Consider the following 17348-nt stretch of genomic DNA (forward strand, 5'->3'; position numbering starts at 1 on the left):
CATTAAAAGAGGAAGGTTTTTCCGCGGGCTCGTAAAGGCCATGAGGATCAGGAAGCCGGTCAGTAACCGAGCAACACGCCAATATGGCCCCGAGCGTGTCACAGTGTGAAGCGCCCCGACCACACACACATTCCACACGTGAGAGTCAGCGCGTTGGCACTGACTGCGAGACTTTTTAGCTCTATATCCTTCCACAGCACATTCACAAATGAGTCACTTCACAGCCCACTTCCACACTGGCAGGCCCGAGTCGCCGCATCTATTATGGACAGTGAAAACTCACAAATGTCTTATTGTTTTTTGGGGAGGAAAAAAAAAATAAATGCCATAAATTGTCGGTATACCTCTTCAGACTTCGGTTTAGCGAACGTCAAAGCATTAATCCTGCCAATTTCACTTAATGGTATGACCTGCTGTTACTGCTATTAAATGATTATTTAATGACTTGAAATACAGCCAATCGAAATGCACGTACAGTAAGCTTTCACGCACGCCAAAAATACATTTCCCTGTTTTGAGCTAGCGAGACCCAGCCATACAAATACAGTATACGCAGTATACATACATTGTGTTTTACAACAATACTTAACTATAATTATAATTTCACATGTGGCTGAGGATGACATAGCGAGGCTTGCAGTCATTGTCGCCAAAATCCACGCCAGCGTTGTTTGTCCACCGCCAAGTACATTCAAGTGAATGAAGGTTAGCCCATCTGAGTTCATCCCAACTCTCGCTTTTATTTTGTATTTTTTTTTCTCTCTGTGTAGCAACCTGCTTCTTCCTTGACTGTCACTCTATCTTTTTTTTTTTTTTATTGTTTACGAAACATCAGACTGTACGTGGAGCCTCAAAAGGCGATACGGGATCAAATTGCTCAATGTGCAGGTGTGAGTCGCCAACTGTCATTTTTTTTTTTTTTTTTTTTGCAATGCAGTAGTCCAAGTCGGGTTCGGCCTTAGGCACATTACTCACACTTACAACTGAAATCCTCTCATATGCAATACAGATATTTCCCCGCCGCTCATATAAATCGTGTCGTTTAAAATGTGATGTGCATCCTCTTATCAGGTTGTCTTTAACAACAGTTAACTCCTTTTTACACTTGTATAATGGTCAAGAACGTCAAAACGTGACTTCAAACACGTCCCACGCAGCTCATAAACGTTTTATTTTGCCACTCTGGCAACCGATGATTAGAATTCTAATCGATCTCGATGGGAAATGTTAATCCGGGGTGGTTGACACCAGACACCTCTCGCTCGTGGAGGATCGCCTCCTCCCTGTCTGTCATTCACATCTCATCTCGTCTCGCTCGGAGAGGCCGACCTTTGCGGCGTCTCCAATCATATGCCTGCGAATCTGTTTCCAGGGTAACCGGGGCACCAAATACTCTCCATCCAGCCTCTCGCTGACTGCTGCTGCACCCTTTTGTTTACACTATATGTGTGGACTGTGGAGAGGGTATGGGTGCGTAACACGCACACACACACACACACACATGCACACACAAAGGTAATTAATATAGATTGCATTGCAAAATCCACCAAAGTACGTCTCCAAATGTGCATAACAGTCAAAGCATCCATCAGGATGTATTATTCAATGTTACATAAGACATTTGACAGAATACTGTACCTTGCGCGTGCGTGTTATATTGGAACCCAACGCACGTCTGTCACTTGTGCGCGTGCGCGTAAAAAAGGAGCCAAAAAAATAAATAAATAAATAAATAAAGCCCTCCAGAGGAGAGAGAGGCGTTCTTCACCCATTCCTCCACTCTGAGTGCGCCTCCAACCTGTCTCCTCCTTCTTCTTCGAGGGAGTTCAATGTTTTTTTGGGGTTTGGTTTTAGTTTTTAGCCCCTCCTTAATCCTCCTCCTCTTCTTCGCGATCGTCTTTGACCATCTTTTTTTTCTTTTTTTTTTTTTTTCAAAAGAGTTTCACGCAACTAAAGTATGCTGTGGAATGGGCCACGCGAGATCTCGGCCATGCGGGAGGAGGACGCCTTTTGGGTGAGCGCTGACAGATGGAAGAAGTGAAGAAGACAGCACCCGGAATGCGTCGCTCCTCGGTCATGATTTGGGGAGCTTTACTCTTCAACTTCAGGTAGGCAAGCGTGCGAATGTGTACGCATTTGTAGCCTTTTATTTTGGATCCCCTACATTTGACAATAGTTGAACTTCAATGACAGCACCGAGCGGGGTATAATGCGGCGCGCACATTTCCAAATCGCACCGCGCGTCGTGCGCGTTGACGCACCGTTCACGGTCCCACCCAGCTGACGCCGCCGCCGCGTTTCGACTGCTCACCCGGTGCGTGTTTTCCAGGCTCGTGGACGCCAAGGAGCACGAGCCCCGGTCCTCGTCCAACATGTCCCCGTCCGACTTTCTGGACTCGCTCATGGGTCGAACGTCAGGCTACGACGCACGAATACGACCCAATTTTAAAGGTTTGCATTCCTCTTTGGAGTCCCTTCATATGTTTATTTACACACCGCTAAAAAAAAAAAAGATTTTTGTGGACGCTCACTGGCCACTTCTTTAGGTACACCTGCACAGTCTAATAATAACAGTTTGATACATAATTTGGGTTTACAAGGATACACAGTTTTGATTGACACGTGACACTTTGCAGTGTTGAGGTAACTATACTTTGTGTATATGACATATAAGGAAACCAAAATATTAGAAACACCTCTAGTGTAACAATAAGGATTTAAATGTAAAAGCAGGCATCTACGTTTTTTCGTGAATTGAGTAAAATTAGTTAAAGCTAATCATTTTTATTTAGGGATATTAAAAGTGAATATTTGTATATTAGGCAACTAAGAGGCAAATTTGTAAAAATACATTTAAAAAAAAAAACACATCTTGGATGTCATTTCATCGCAAAACCAGAAACCCCCAAGAAATTAATTTTCTTAAAAAACAGACAAGTCCAATTTTTTTTTTTTTTACACAACTATGAAGTTACACTTAAATGTTAAGTACTATGCTTTGTGAATAAAAAGTCATAACAGGTGAGTGTACTAGAACTACGGTCTCTTGAACGAACGCTTAGCCTTAACTAAGATGAATTACTCATTAGAAGTTGATAATCCTCTTCGTCGCTGCTCCCCTCAAGATCTTGTCGACCGCAATTTTGCGAGGTGCTGAAATCAATCCCAGTAACCCTAAAATTTAAGAGATGAAAAAAAACAACAACAAAAAAAACCAGTTTTAAACAACATAGAAAAGTGTAGAACGATATGTGTGGGAGCTCTGCACCCCAAAACCTTTGAAATGTAGAATCGCCCTTGCACTTTATTTGGTTACATGAGAGGGTTCAGATCCAACCATAATAGTGTAACAGTGACGTGTCAATCAAAACTCAGTATTATTGTGTTTCTAAATTCAAATACAGGTAACCTTAAATGCGGCTATAACCTCTCACCCCAATGCTGCATGTTTTTTGTTGTTGTTTTTTTTAACCATCCCATCATCACATGCTCAAATGTATTACAAACAAATTTGAGGAGTGTAAATACCACCGTCTGTAGGGAGGTCTTGAGGGGGGCAGTGGGGAGGGGGGAGGGGTCACCCTGACAGTTCCAAGTGATGGATGGTGCCCCTGTGGCAAGGCTGCAGGCATCCGGTGTTGCGATGCTGCGGAGACACAAACAGCATCTGTCACAGGAAACACGAGGAGAGAGCCAGCCCACTCTGGTGGGCAGGGATGAGTCCAGCTGTTTTTTTTGGGGGGGGGGGGGGGGGGGGGGGTCTTCCTCTGGGTTCTAGTTGGAGTCAAGTGGAGCAGCAAGACGTTGACTACAGGAAGATGTTTTGTTTCCAATCATTATCGGCCAGTATGGGGGACCGAACTCAAAGGGGAAAAATGACAACTTTATCCTTGTAACATTGACTTTTCATTCCGTAACTTTCTGATTTTGTTCTCGTATTACCTTACTTTCCCAATTGAATTTTTCATCATCTAATATAACTATATCCAAACTTACAATTTTACTGTCATAATATTATGAACTTTTTTTTTTGTTGTTGCAACTTTATTCGGTAACTTTACGACATTATTCTCCTACTACTACTACGGTTCGTTCTTGGAAGAAGTCAGCTTTTTCTTTTCCCTAACATTCCGACTTCATTGCGTAAATTAAGGTCTATTATGAATTCTCCCCCTCAAAATATTAAAACTTTATTACGAAAAAAAAAAAAAAAAAAGGGGGTCTCCCTCTGGGTTCTAGTTGGAGTCAAGTGGAGCAGCAAGACGTTGACTACAGGAAGATGTTTTGAATTCTCCCCCTCAAAATATGAAAACTTTATTACGAAAAAAAAAAAAAAAAAGTCCTTGTCACATTTTTTTTCCCTTCAAAATCGCAAACTTGAAACTATTTTTACATTTTGGACCTAACACAAGTTTGAAAAAGCATTGTAAGAACTTTTTCATATGACTTTTTCATATGAAGACACTTCCGCCCGTTGGTTATCACACCTTGTTGCCGAGCGCGTTGCATTGCTGAAGGATGACCTAGATTTTCTTTTGCTGACATTGTTGTGAGCTGCTTTTTATTTTCCTGCTCGGCCCGCTAAGTCTTAGTCAGCTGACAACAAAGCGAGGCAAATATTAATACAGCGTCCGATGCAATATTGATGAGGAAAGCGTGGGGAAAAGGGCAGCGGCAAAGGCTGACAACTTCGCTTTGCGCCTGGCGGAAGGTTTGCTGTCACTTGAAATGGCAAACGCTAGCACGGCTGGCAAAGCGGACTTGGGAGCCATGCCGCAAAGTGAGCTGATTAGAGAGCGGAAGGAAAAAGCTTTTCGGTGGTCGGACAAGATTGAGGGGAAACTGATGTTGAATGACTGCGCATTCAATTTGGGGGGTTCTGAAAGAAATGAGGACATTCAGAGTCTTTGCATATTTGATGAGCACTTTTGCACATTAAAGAAATGTCAATCAGTGCATGTACACTCACTGGCCACAACATTAGGTACGCCAGGACACAATCTAACGAGATCCAATATAAGAGCTGTTTTGATTGACGTTGATTGTGATGGGGTTGTTTTTATTGTAGTACACCAACCTTCCACTCGGTTGCGCAACCACACTCTAAGCTTGATTATGGGAACAGAAAAACCCCCCAAAAACATGTCTGGTGGGTTACATTGTGGTCATCCACCACCGTATCCATTTCGTTATCTTAAAGTGCTTCGAAAGGGAAAATAAATGTCTTGTAAATTGCAGATACTACAGAGAAGTGTTGTTAACAACCTTGCCCAATTTGAATGATTAAAAAACTCGCCAACCATATAAAGTCAGGCTTAAAAATTGGGAAAAATAAAGCCATTGTCTCCACTCTCCACTCAAAATGTGTGAAACCACACCGCGCAAAAAAAAAAAAAAAAAAAAAATTAGATGCATCTTTTTTTTCTTTTTCGATCCGCGGAAATACAGTATATGCGCTTAAAGCTTTCTGTGTCTGAAATAGATCCCACCAGGTCGTCGCACAGCTTTTCCATGGCGCGACAACGAGGCCCTCTAAAGACCCAGTCTACCTGCTGGCTGCCCTGTGGGGCTTTTACATTTTTAAAAAATTCTTTTTTACTGTGCTCTTTGGCCTTCTCTCTGTGACGTGCTCGCACTCATGTTCAACAAAGTTGATGTAAACGTGCGGAAAATGTGTCATTAAATTAGAGTTGCATTTGAACATTGACTTTTGAACAGTTTCATCCTTATAATTTTGACAGAATGATATATTTTTTATAATACAGCTCCCATTGGATCGCATTAGATGGGGTTCCTAATAAGGTGTCCGGCAGGTTGTAAGCCAGCACGATTGCACCTCGTCACCACTTAACCTAATCAATGTGTTAAAGGCGTGTCATTGTCATTCCATTCCACAGGTCCCCCCGTAAACGTTACATGCAATATTTTTATCAACAGCTTCGGCTCGGTCACGGAGACGACCATGGTGAGTTCTCCGGCATTGTGGCTGCTTTACTGTGCACAAGTGTGAGTGAACGTGTTATCTGTCCCTCAACCTGCAGGTCCACCTGTTAACGTTACCTGCAACATATTTATCAACAGCTTTGGTTCTATAGCTGAAACTACCATGGTGAGTTGAGGGGTCGGAAACACTGAGTGAATTCATCACGTTTTCATTTTTTTATTCTATAATTTTTTTATCATCCTGTCACAAAAATATAATACAGTGGTGCCTTGAGATATCAGTGGAATTCGTTCCGTTCTCAAATCCTCTTTCCTCATTAAAATGAATGGAAATGCCATTAATCCGTTCCAGCCTCCCGGCCCCCCTCAAAAAAAATAAAATCAATACATGTTTTTTAATAACAAACATGGCACTCTATAATATTGCACTTTATAAAAACACACTAATGACATAATTAAAAAGAATGGAAAGAATTCAAGAGTTTTTGCCACATACTTTGCTTTGATTCAATGGTCATTATGCTGCCCCTTCTGCTGTGCACACCTCGGCCACCTGGCGGCAGTATAATACAGACACACATACAAAAAGTCTAACAAGTGACGTAGTAAACTGCCGTAATATTAATCATTTCTTACAAAGGATAAAGAATACACGTCTGTGAGTATTTTTGTATTGTCTGTCAACAACCGTTTGTGTTCAAATATCTGTTGCTTAAAGGGATATAACTACCGCGACGCCATTGCTATTTGTTAACCCGTCTATGGCATTTTCCCATGATGAGTGTGCCCCGTGAGTGTGCGACAAAATCAGAAAAAGGCTACCAATTGTGTTGGACCTTAAAGGTTGCACTGGACTTTTCCTCCTCATTTAAAGAGTCTGTTGGCAGATCATGCAGCGAATATAAACGACACATTTTGCTTTCAGCTACCATGATTCCCCCCCCCCCCCCCCCCCTTCCCCCTTTATTTTTTTAACATTACTCCAAGTTAATAATTCATACAGTAAATCCCAGATGGTAAATCTCCATAAGTCCAGCCAATAACGGCGGGTGGCGGCTGGCGCTTCAAAAAGCGCTCATATGCTAAAATATCCCCGCTGCTAACGGGATAAAAATACAAAAACCTGCGAGGCCGCACGGCAACACACCACCAAAGGCTTCATAATGGCCTGCTAATCACCACTTTGATGGTGAATGGAGAATGTTAATTTGCGCACGGGCTGGCAATTACACGGATTCCGACACGCGCGCAAACGCTCGAAAGGCGCCAACACGCTGATGAAATGTCAAACAACATAAGAGCGTGTCATGGCGGAGACACATGCTTCCCGTTGCTCCGAGCTTTGCAGCTCTCTGCGCGCCGTATCTAATAAACACATCGTTTGCTTTGTATTATGGCTCCTACATGATTGCACTTAATGAGAAAAGTTGCTGCAAATTGGCGCACCGCCACTTTCTAATAGGCAACGTATTCAAATATTTGCAAAAGACGATTAGATGATGCGGATTCATTTTCACTCCTTATTCATTTTAGACTTTCCCATTTTGATGTTTCGTTTTTTGTGTGGCCAGTTTGGTGATTGCTGTTGTTAGCATGCGAGACGTCGTTCCTTAATTTTTTTTCAGCAAATTGTTGTAGCCTCCCGCGAAGCGACAGATACCACAGGTGACAATTCTCAGAGGATTTTGCATTAGGGGATTGTTTTCTGTCAGAGCAAGATTGATTTTGAATGGCAACAGAGACAAATTGACAATGTTCACATGTCAGCCAGCCACTACTTACTCCTTTTCAGTAATGGACCAGGCTCCACTCTAAAACAGTGTTCGCCAACCGTTCAGCCAAGGCACATATTTTACATTCGAAATATCTCACCGCACACCACCAAACAAAAATGTCACCAAAAGTATATCTGGTCAAATAATGATGATCTTGTATCAATTTACTCACAAATATACGTGCAATAGGAAATTTGGGCCCATTGAGTTGAACACAAAGCTATTATTCTGTTGTGTGAATGGCAACAAGTGCATACACGGGTTAATTGTACCTTCCGCTACCTAGTGGAAGGGCATTGAATTGTTCTGCCTGTCACTTACACGTCAGTGGCATGGATAAGAGATAAGCAAAGATGCATTATTTGTAGTTAATAAATCGTTTTCGGACCAATTAAGTGAAACTGAATACCTGACGATAGTTAGGAATCCCTTTCCGAAAGGATGACGTCTCAAGGTTAGCAAGGAAAATGATGATTTCTAAACATATCATTCCCAAATTGAAGTCAAATGTCAGATCAGAAAGTAGAATTCTTTGAACGGATCTATCATGCATATTTTTCCTCAATGTCAGAACAAGAACCCTGTCTCCGGTTTACCACGGAGATAATAGTGAAATATGAAAAAGAAAAAAAGACAAAAGACATGTAGGCAGTAAGTATGGCGGTAACTGACCATGATGACAAATTCTTACGCTAGTTCATCGCGCACCGTTCGTAACCTCGAAACAGCGGATGTCGGTCGTCATTGACGATCCCTGTATACAATAGAAGCATTTCGACAGCTTTTTTAGATTGTTTATGAAGGATATACTGAATTCACGATATAATATGTTGTTGGAAGCTAATTTCAAATATCAGATTAAATGACTTTCTCTGAAGGGAACTGGTTAAGATGATCTTCAAAACATTCCGCCATTATTTCTCAGCACCAAAGCAAGAACAGTATTGATTTTTTGGAGAGCTGCGGTAGAGGTCCAGTGTCGGAATTTAAATTCATCTTTGAATTGCAGCAAAGAAAGAACCGTATGGATCGGCAAGGATCGAAATGCGCATGCCGCTTTCGCTACTGAGTGAGCTTGAAACATTTAAGCCGTATTGGATCTGTAGCAAAACATGAACTGAATTGATTTTCAACGTCCCAAATGGGGAGGGTAGGTTGAGGTCAGGTCAGGAGGTTGCTTGTTCAAGCACTTTATTGGGCCACTAGTCAATCCAAAATGATATTCCCAATTGAAAGGGATGATTCATCTTTATCAAAACAAACAAAGATACAAAATCCTGTTGATTTGAAAGTATATCTGGGTGGAGGTCAGATCAGTAGGCACAGTACATGTTGCTTTATCGAGCGATTGATTTAATCAAAATGATCTACTGAACTTGCAAGATTAATTTATCTTCATTATAACAAGACGTCTATTGATTTGGAACGATATCCTTGCCGAGGTCAAATCAGTCTGACTGACGAATAGTTATGTCAATTCTGGTCCAATTTTCCTCACTCATGATCCCTTCGCGGGGACTACTGTTGCCTGTGATATTTCCCAGCAATGTTTTTTATTGCAATTTCCCAATACACTAAAAAAGAAAGAGGAGATATTGCATTAAAAAACAATGCAGATGGCTGACTTTGTGCCACCAGCGTGTCCCCTCTCCCGTAAGTCCAATAGCTGCACCACAAAAATATGCAAAGCCGCTTGTCGTGTCTGCAGGATTACAGAGTGAACATCTTCCTGCGGCAGAAGTGGAATGACCCCCGGCTGGCGTACAGCAAATACCCAGACTCCTCTCTGGACCTGGACCCGTCCATGCTGGACTCCATTTGGAAGCCCGACCTCTTCTTCGCCAACGAGAAGGGCGCCAACTTCCACGACGTCACCACGGACAACAAGCTGCTGAGGATCTTCAAGAACGGGAACGTGCTCTACAGTATCAGGTGAAAAAAAAGAAACATTTACAAGAGCAATGACTACACCAAAACGAGATGGCGTGACTCGTAGTTACTGTGGTAAGGCGAACTTTGTGCACCTGTACATCCTCAAACAGCGGCCTCCGCTCAGTAACGCCTTCACGAGTACATCGCCAACTTCGAGAACTTGACTTGTGCTGCTGCCGGCTCTTGATGTCCTTTAATCTGTTGTGCAAGTATGATTGAATCGGTTCTGTTGTACAATTCTACCCGGCAACGAGTGACCAGGCAAGCGGAACTGTTACTACATTGCCAAATCTGTATTGTGGTTGTTTCGCTTTAGCTGTTTGTTTTCTGGGCAGTTGAATATGCAAGATGAATTGGAAGTTGATTGTCACCACGAATACTGTAGTTTTATTAGTATGTAGTAGTAATGTAGCCTACACAAGTGGTTGGTGCCTTTCCCTTTTTTCAATAAAACTAATTAAAAGTACAGTTTTACTTTGACAGTTAGCTGAGGTATGACTCTAACTGTAAAAAAAAGTGAGTACTAGCTCATTTCTTCTTCTACGTAAAAGGTTGTAGGGACACAGTTTGAATTAGATTTGATCCCATCGTGATTGTCCCTTTTGACATCCCGTAATTCACTGCATGTAGATTTTTAATCAAAGACTTCTGATGGAAAGAGCGCAAGGTAATCTCCATGGGGTTTGTTAGGGATCAAAAGATTCAAGAAAAAAAAATTGAGACGTCATGCCGGGTTTTCATGGATCGGAGGACTCTAAGAGTTCGAAACACAATCTGGAACTTTCATCGAGGCCAAATAGTCGAGCAAAAACCAGCACGTGAATGAAAATGTTGCATTCCGTTTCGACGTACCGACGAACGGGAACCAAATTCAATCTTTTCGACACAGAACTGAAAGTGTTTCAGTCTATTACGGAGGCTGCTCGGAGGCTGAGTGGCGCTCAGGTGTCGCGGCAGAGCGGCAGAGATGCCAGAGATGAAAGCTGGTTAGCCTCCATCGCTGTTCGCGGCGGGGAAGGACGGCGGGGGGCCCAGACAATAAGTTGCAGTAATGAAAGTGTGATTGGAAGCCGCTGGAGCGAATCCTTGCTGATGTATCTCAAGTGGCGAGCACGGGAGACGCAAGAGCGCGACAACTGCCGCACCTCACTTCTAATGTCTCTCTCTCTTTTTTAAAAATCATTGATTCGATTCATTTGTTGTGCTGTGTATCATTTACATCACAGGTTGACTCTCATCCTGTCTTGCCCGATGGATCTGAAGAACTTCCCCATGGATGTCCAAACGTGTACAATGCAACTGGAGAGTTGTAAGCATCCACTTTGTTTTACGTCATAAAAAAACCAAAGATAGCTTAAAAAAAAAAAAAAAAAAAGCATGGCTGTCGACTTTGGCAGACACTTTTGAGTTTTTCCACACCGACTCAGGCTCGTCTTGCTGCATGAAGTGATGAAGCCTGCTCGAATGAGATGCGAAAGGTCTTCTAAGACAACCAGTACAGTCCAGTTGCGATCGGTTCAATGTTTGATGTGTTGTCGGTCTCTGTATTATATGTGCCCTGTGATTGACTGGCATCTAGTCCAGGGTGTAGTCTGCCTTGAGCCCGAAGTCAGCTAGGACAGCCTCCAGCTCCCTGCAACCCTGAACGGGATAAGTTGTATCGGAAATGGATTGATGGAAGACATCATTACACAATATTGGGAATTTAATATTTGTCCCCTAGTAAAGCGAACAGCACCGTAAATCACAAAAACTGTTAAAGCAGTGAAAACCGAGCTTTATCATTTGTGTAAAGGAAAGAATTTCTATACACTGAGGCCGGTTTGTCGCAAATCCCGAAGGAGAAGGTGCTGGGTGACTGCACCAAATTGTGCAGAAAGGATTCAAATGAGCTTCTTTTTTTCTTCTCTGCAGTCGGCTACACCATGAACGACCTGATCTTCGAGTGGCTGGAGAACGGCGCAGTGCAGGTGTCCGACGGTCTGACTCTGCCTCAGTTCATCATGAGCGAGGAGAAGGAGCTGGGCTACTGTACCAAGCACTACAACACCGGTCAGTGAACGCAACGCAGCTCGCCTGAGTGATGCGCTGTCAGAACCGGGTTTGATCATTTCTGAACAGGAAAGTTCACCTGCATTGAGGTGAAATTCCATCTGGAGCGTCAGATGGGCTACTACCTGATCCAGATGTACATCCCCTCCCTCCTCATCGTCATCCTCTCGTGGGTGTCCTTTTGGATCAACATGGATGCCGCCCCGGCCCGAGTAGCACTGGGGATCACCACTGTGCTCACCATGACCACGCAAAGCTCCGGTTCCAGAACTTCTCTTCCGAAGGTAAGAGGTTGCAAGGCTGTTGCTGGTACTTAGAACACAGCATACCAGAATAAGCTTGTGCAATGAGCCGCATGCTGCGTCACCCTGCCGAAAGACATTATCCCATCACATGCAGCAGTATGCTCTGACAAAAATGTCATCGTTAAGATTTAGCTGTCAATTGCAATTGAAGTCTGAAAATTGTAATTCATTTCATTTGATATTATTTTGAACCCCCAAATTGGAAACCCTTGGTTGAAATGAAAAATGAAAAACATATATATAAAAAAACAATAGTATTCATTTCTATTATTGAAAAGAATATTCCCTAAACACTTTGAAATACTAGCAAATTCTAACGCTTCTGTTTGTCCTGTTTTGTGGACTCATCATGCGAATTGAACACAATGCTTCGCTTTTTGGGTCGTTTCTAACTTCTTCTTTTTTTTTAAAACACGTAAATTAAAATGTGGTAACATGGGGCAAAAGTCTTCCTTTCTTCGAAAGTGAAAGAAAACACACTTTTGTTTGTTGTGGCAATGTGTGCGGAGTGAAAAGATGACCACCTTTTTCCACTGAATGTGTGATGCCTCCCAATGGAGCTTCCAAACATGTTGTCGGTCGTAACCAAGAGGAAAAACTGCTTCCTCAAGATCTGATTGGGATCTTTTGCGGGATGTAATGAGTTCTCCAAAGGCTCATGCTCCACTTCCTCACCAAGTTGGAAGAAAGTTAAAATGAGGAAGAAATGCAGTCAGATAGTATAGGAAGTCCAGTTGCCTTCAATCCAATTTTTTATTTTTTTTTGTGGATTAATATGACCTAGATTACTGGGAATCTACGCAGACAAATTACATTATATCCTAATCCATATAAGTAGAATGGGTGTCTGGTATAATAATTACTTATTTACATCGTTTCTCCCCCCTCCCCAAGCGTGATTTTATTTTTTTGCATTTAGCATTTGCTCTATAAACATCTTTTTGAACCCCCAGAGAAAAGCAATGATACCCAAAATGCACTTCAGCCACACAAAGAAAATATTTTTGACAGCATAATGCTGAAGGGGGTTTGTGGCTTCAAAAGGTTTGGTAAAGGCCACTAAGCTATTGCCCCGTAAAGTGCAGGGGCAGACTTTCCATTAGGCCAGGGGTTCTGAGGTACATGATGCGAGTTGTCCCGTCGGATAGAAGAGGAGAAGGTGAGAAGGTTTTTTTCCTTTTTTACTGTGACACGAAATATGCCTAAAAAGCATAAGCAAGAGCCAGAAATACTAAATACACCCCTGGTAAAGTGGATTTGCCTTAATGAGGCGTTGAGGCTGACATTGCGGTTATCTTCAGTCCTAGCCAGCATGAGTTAAGCATGAAAACATTCTGCACAGAGTGTTTCCATCCCAAATGCACAATGGAAGTTATAGCAAGTTATTTAGCAAAGGGACTCTAATTTAGAGAGTCACCTTAATCGCCCGTGCACTCGCAGTTACCTGTGCAGCTTCTATCAACTGCCTCTGAACACAGTCTTCACTTTGTACTTTTTCAAGTTAAGTGTCTGGCGCACAGTGCTGAGACATCACAGTGTTCTAGAACTTGACTGAAGTCAGCCTTTTATTTTGACGCTTATCTATCTCACTTCTAAGTGTTTGGCGGAGCTGACGGTAAATGCACGAGGTGGGCGGACATATTGAGGATTCTTGAGGTGTTGCTGATTAGTCTTCGTTTGTATGTGCAGTGACAGCCCATAAAACACGTCACGGTCTCTAACATAAAAGACACGTGCGGAATATTTCAAATGAGGCCTTTGAGAGCCGCCACTCGTGAAAACAATCACTCGGCAGAGCTCGAGAGGCCTCATAAACCCGAGTTGTTGTGTTCCACATGCTAATCCAGTCAAGGAAGAAGCGAGGTCACGCTGACAAACAGCTTTCATCTTCCTCGCCAATGATGACAAGATTTGTATCAATATCCGACGATTGTTTGTAGTTAAGATGGTTATTATCTCCCCAGCGCCCGTTTATTATCATATAAAGATCAATTCCACTGAGCCACATCTCTTGTTAAGTGGAAAATGTAAAGACCATCATCTGCCATGATTTATTGTGGAAAAGCATAGAATTATTTTTGTGCCGAAGCGCACTCAAAGTGCAATTGATCCGCTGTCTGACTGGAGAAGATCTAATACAAAAATGTTTCCTGCCGCCCGCAGGTCTCCTATGTGAAAGCCATTGATATCTGGATGGCGGTGTGTCTGCTATTTGTATTTGCGGCATTGCTCGAGTACGCCGGGGTTAATTTCGTCTCCAGGCAACAGAAAGAGTTCCTCCGCTTGAGGCGAAGACAAAGGAAGAATCACAAGGTAGACTTTTCTCAACCTCGCTGTTTATATCAAGTTTGTGAGGCACGTTGGGCGTATGAAGATAAGAAAAGCGTTGCCAACAGTGAAATAGCTCAACAACAACATTTGGATTTCTATTATGTATAGTTGGAGACTGTTGGGACTTGGGGATTTAAGTCTATGATGCCTGGAGAAGAACTGATGAAATTTGGTCTGGAAATTTGTACCAGTGTTTTCTTATCATTTAATGAAATTATGCTCAAACTATTTAAATGAGCCTTTTGGCCATCTTAAGTTAGTTTGCGCGGTCATTAGCATGTAGGTACATATAAAGAAGCTGCAAATATGTCAGAACGACGTTGATTAGAAGTGACCTCATGATATGTAAAATCCGTTCAAATTTGTTCCATTGGGCGGAATTGATTGCAGAATCGTATCCTGTAGCAATTGAGGCAAAATGGAGTGCGCTACTTGGTTAAGTCCCAAGTAGTTTGCTGTCTAAAAAAAGGAGAAGGACAAAATGACGTCAGGCATAACACAACTCTTCTGGGAAACATTCGGTTCATAGCTAACTATGGCGACGGCATGGAAACAGGAGTTCAGAACATTAAGAAATGCTCCCATTCTGTTAAAAATATTGAAAAAGCAATAATAACTTGTCAGTTCTCCACATAGTCGTAGTTCAATGTAGTCAACTGCACATCCCTGCTTGTCCTAACTTCCCTCTTCGTAGATTAAGCCATCTGAGCACTAATGTGTCCACATGTGTTTTTCCAGGATGAAGACGCGCGTGACGGACGCTTTAATTTCGCTGGCTACAATATGAACCAGTGTCTGCCAACTAAGGACGGCTCAGCTGTTAAGAACGCCGCTCCGGCCCCGAATCCTCAGCCGTCGCTCCCCAAAGACACCGACAACATGAAGAAGAAGTTTGTGGACCAAGCCAAGAGGATAGACACGATCTCTCGAGCTGCCTTCCCTCTGGCCTTCCTCATCTTCAACGTCTTCTACTGGATCACCTACAAGATCATCAGACACGAGGACATCGACAAAAAGTAATGACTCGCAGCATCATTCTGATCGGTTCTCAGACTGAGATAAGATGAGGAGAAATGCCGAGTGACGTTCTTTCAGGGATAATGTCCAATGTTCGGGAATCCTACAGGGATGTTCAAGTTGTACGGCTGCAAATACTGATTGAGGAATTTGGGGGTCATACGCAAGGTTTAGTAGCATTCTGGTTATGGTGGACCAAATCTTTTCTAACCCATTTTTGCCTTGAGGACTGTACGACTATGAAAAAAAAAATGAAAAAAAGATACTATTTATAATCGTATGGTAGCTTACAGTAGTTGGAGCCTCTGGGTCTTCTCCAGTTTTTCATGGGTTCTTATCAAAGGAGTTTGTTTTATATTGTAGACACTTCCTTTAAAGAGAATATAAAGCGATAACAATGTAATATATATAGAAGAAGCAAAAACACATGAAATCATCGAATATTGGTGACGTGCATCTCGAAAATTACAAGGAGCTCCTGACTCAAAGGGGTCTAACCGGATAAAAAATTTTTGGAGACACTTCCCCACCAAGGAGTACAGTTCAGTTCATCGTGGTACGATCTGGTCTACCCTGATTCGTCTTGTGGCTACGCATTAGGATGTAAGCGTTGACGACGTAAATAGTGTTGACATCACGACACGATTCAGAAAGAAGAGAAACACAACAAGAGTACACAAAGGCGAAGGATGGAGAGAATCCAGGATTTCTTCGAGATGCGACGATTCCCTATTGACCAATCAGCACCCTGCAAAGTTGTATCTGCCGCACCACTGAACCCTATCAAAAGTGGCAGACTTCTGAACTTTACTGCTACTTTACTGCGTTTCAAAATTGCTGCCTGGCAAAAAGGTTTTTCTGTCACCGACTGTGCAACCTTCTGGATAGACTTTCCTCGGCTTCGCACGAACACCTGCTCTAGGAGTTTGGTGTTTTCATCTGTGGTGATAGTAGCAAGGCTTCCGCTGCATGGTTTGTCAAGAACAAATAGTTTTGAGAAACTTGCCATAGATAGCAGCCATTGTATTACGTATCGGAGCAGTTTGACGGCCACAAAGCTTCTCAAACTAGCGGCGAACTGCAGTCGGGGATGGAAAAACTTCTTGCCAAATAACAATTTTGTCAACTGGTGAGCCAAGGGCAAGGGAAGGATATGCTTACAAAAACTGCGACGCCGAAGCTGTCCAATGCTGTTGGCCTCAAGTTGTCCACATTATACCTAAAACAAATGAGAAAAAAAGGAAGTGTACAGTGACTTTTGGAACATCCTGTATAAACTAGGGTTTTCACAATTTGTATTTTATTTTATATTTTTTAGATAGTGCCCTTGACAGTGAGAGTAAAATACTTATTCACTGATCACCAAGCAGGCACACAATTTCTTTTTGATTCATGTGTCCGTGTTAACGTTGTGGCGACGATGTACAGATTATTTTTGTAAATTCAGCTCCCAGAGAGCAACCAAGTTTCTATTTTAAATCTTGAACCGAAAACATTTAGGAAACCCTGACAAACCATTTTACAGTTTCAAAGACATTGAACATTTTGAGTGTGTTTGAATGTGTCATAGTCCAAGTAAATAACAATCTTTTTCGTAGCCGTAAGTCTACTGAACTATAACTGAAGGGAGGCTTGTGTTAATAGAAAAATAAATGACCTTTCTGTATGCTTGTCTTGCAACGGCTGTTGGATGGAGACATAAAGTACTGTACTGAAGACAGCGGCGGCAGTGGGCGGAAGGACGACGCTGAAACTGCCTAACGCTCGTTCTATAGAACTTCTAATCGACCTGAGGAACTCTTTTTTTTATTTTTTTGTTTTTTTTTGAATGCTATTGAAAACGTTTTATTTATCAGCCTGAACATCAATAAACATGACTGCACCGTATTTTGCTTCCTTTTCTCTCGCCTCATAGAATTACTTCAGCCATATACATTTATGAAAAAGGCTACACTTGATATTGCTTTTCTATCATATTAGATCTTTTTCTCTC

The 17348-nt window shown here is 42.3% G+C and overlaps 1 protein-coding gene across 2 annotated transcripts; it reads left to right on the top strand.

Annotated features, from left to right (window-relative positions):
* Positions 1-1416: 1416 nt before the first annotated feature.
* glra2 (glycine receptor, alpha 2) lies at positions 1417-17259 on the top strand. Of its 2 annotated transcripts, XM_061791315.1 has the most exons (9): positions 1722-2108; positions 2330-2451; positions 6042-6109; positions 9427-9650; positions 10877-10959; positions 11565-11702; positions 11772-11986; positions 14171-14320; positions 15077-17259. In XM_061791315.1, exons 1-9 carry the CDS (start codon positions 2029-2031, stop codon positions 15356-15358), a joined length of 1362 nt encoding a protein of 453 aa, XP_061647299.1. In that variant the 5' UTR covers positions 1722-2028; the 3' UTR covers positions 15359-17259. The 2 variants fall into 2 exon arrangements, with proteins under 2 accessions (XP_061647300.1, XP_061647299.1); XM_061791316.1 differs by lacking the exon at positions 14171-14320 and having other exon boundaries at positions 1417-2108.
* Positions 17260-17348: the final 89 nt, after the last annotated feature.

This window comes from Phyllopteryx taeniolatus, chromosome 12 (genome assembly GCF_024500385.1).
Source record: "Phyllopteryx taeniolatus isolate TA_2022b chromosome 12, UOR_Ptae_1.2, whole genome shotgun sequence".
Classification (NCBI taxonomy): Eukaryota; Metazoa; Chordata; class Actinopteri; order Syngnathiformes; family Syngnathidae; genus Phyllopteryx; species Phyllopteryx taeniolatus.

Coding starts and splice junctions, on each gene's coding strand:
- glra2 (XM_061791315.1), top strand. CDS start 2,029: ATGGAAGAAGTGAAGAAGACAGCACCCGGAATGCGTCGCTCCTCGGTC. Junction 10,960..11,564: donor TACAATGCAACTGGAGAGTT/GTAAGCATCCAC, acceptor TCTTCTCTGCAG/TCGGCTACACCATGAACGAC. Junction 11,987..14,170: donor CCAGAACTTCTCTTCCGAAG/GTAAGAGGTTGC, acceptor TGCCGCCCGCAG/GTCTCCTATGTGAAAGCCAT.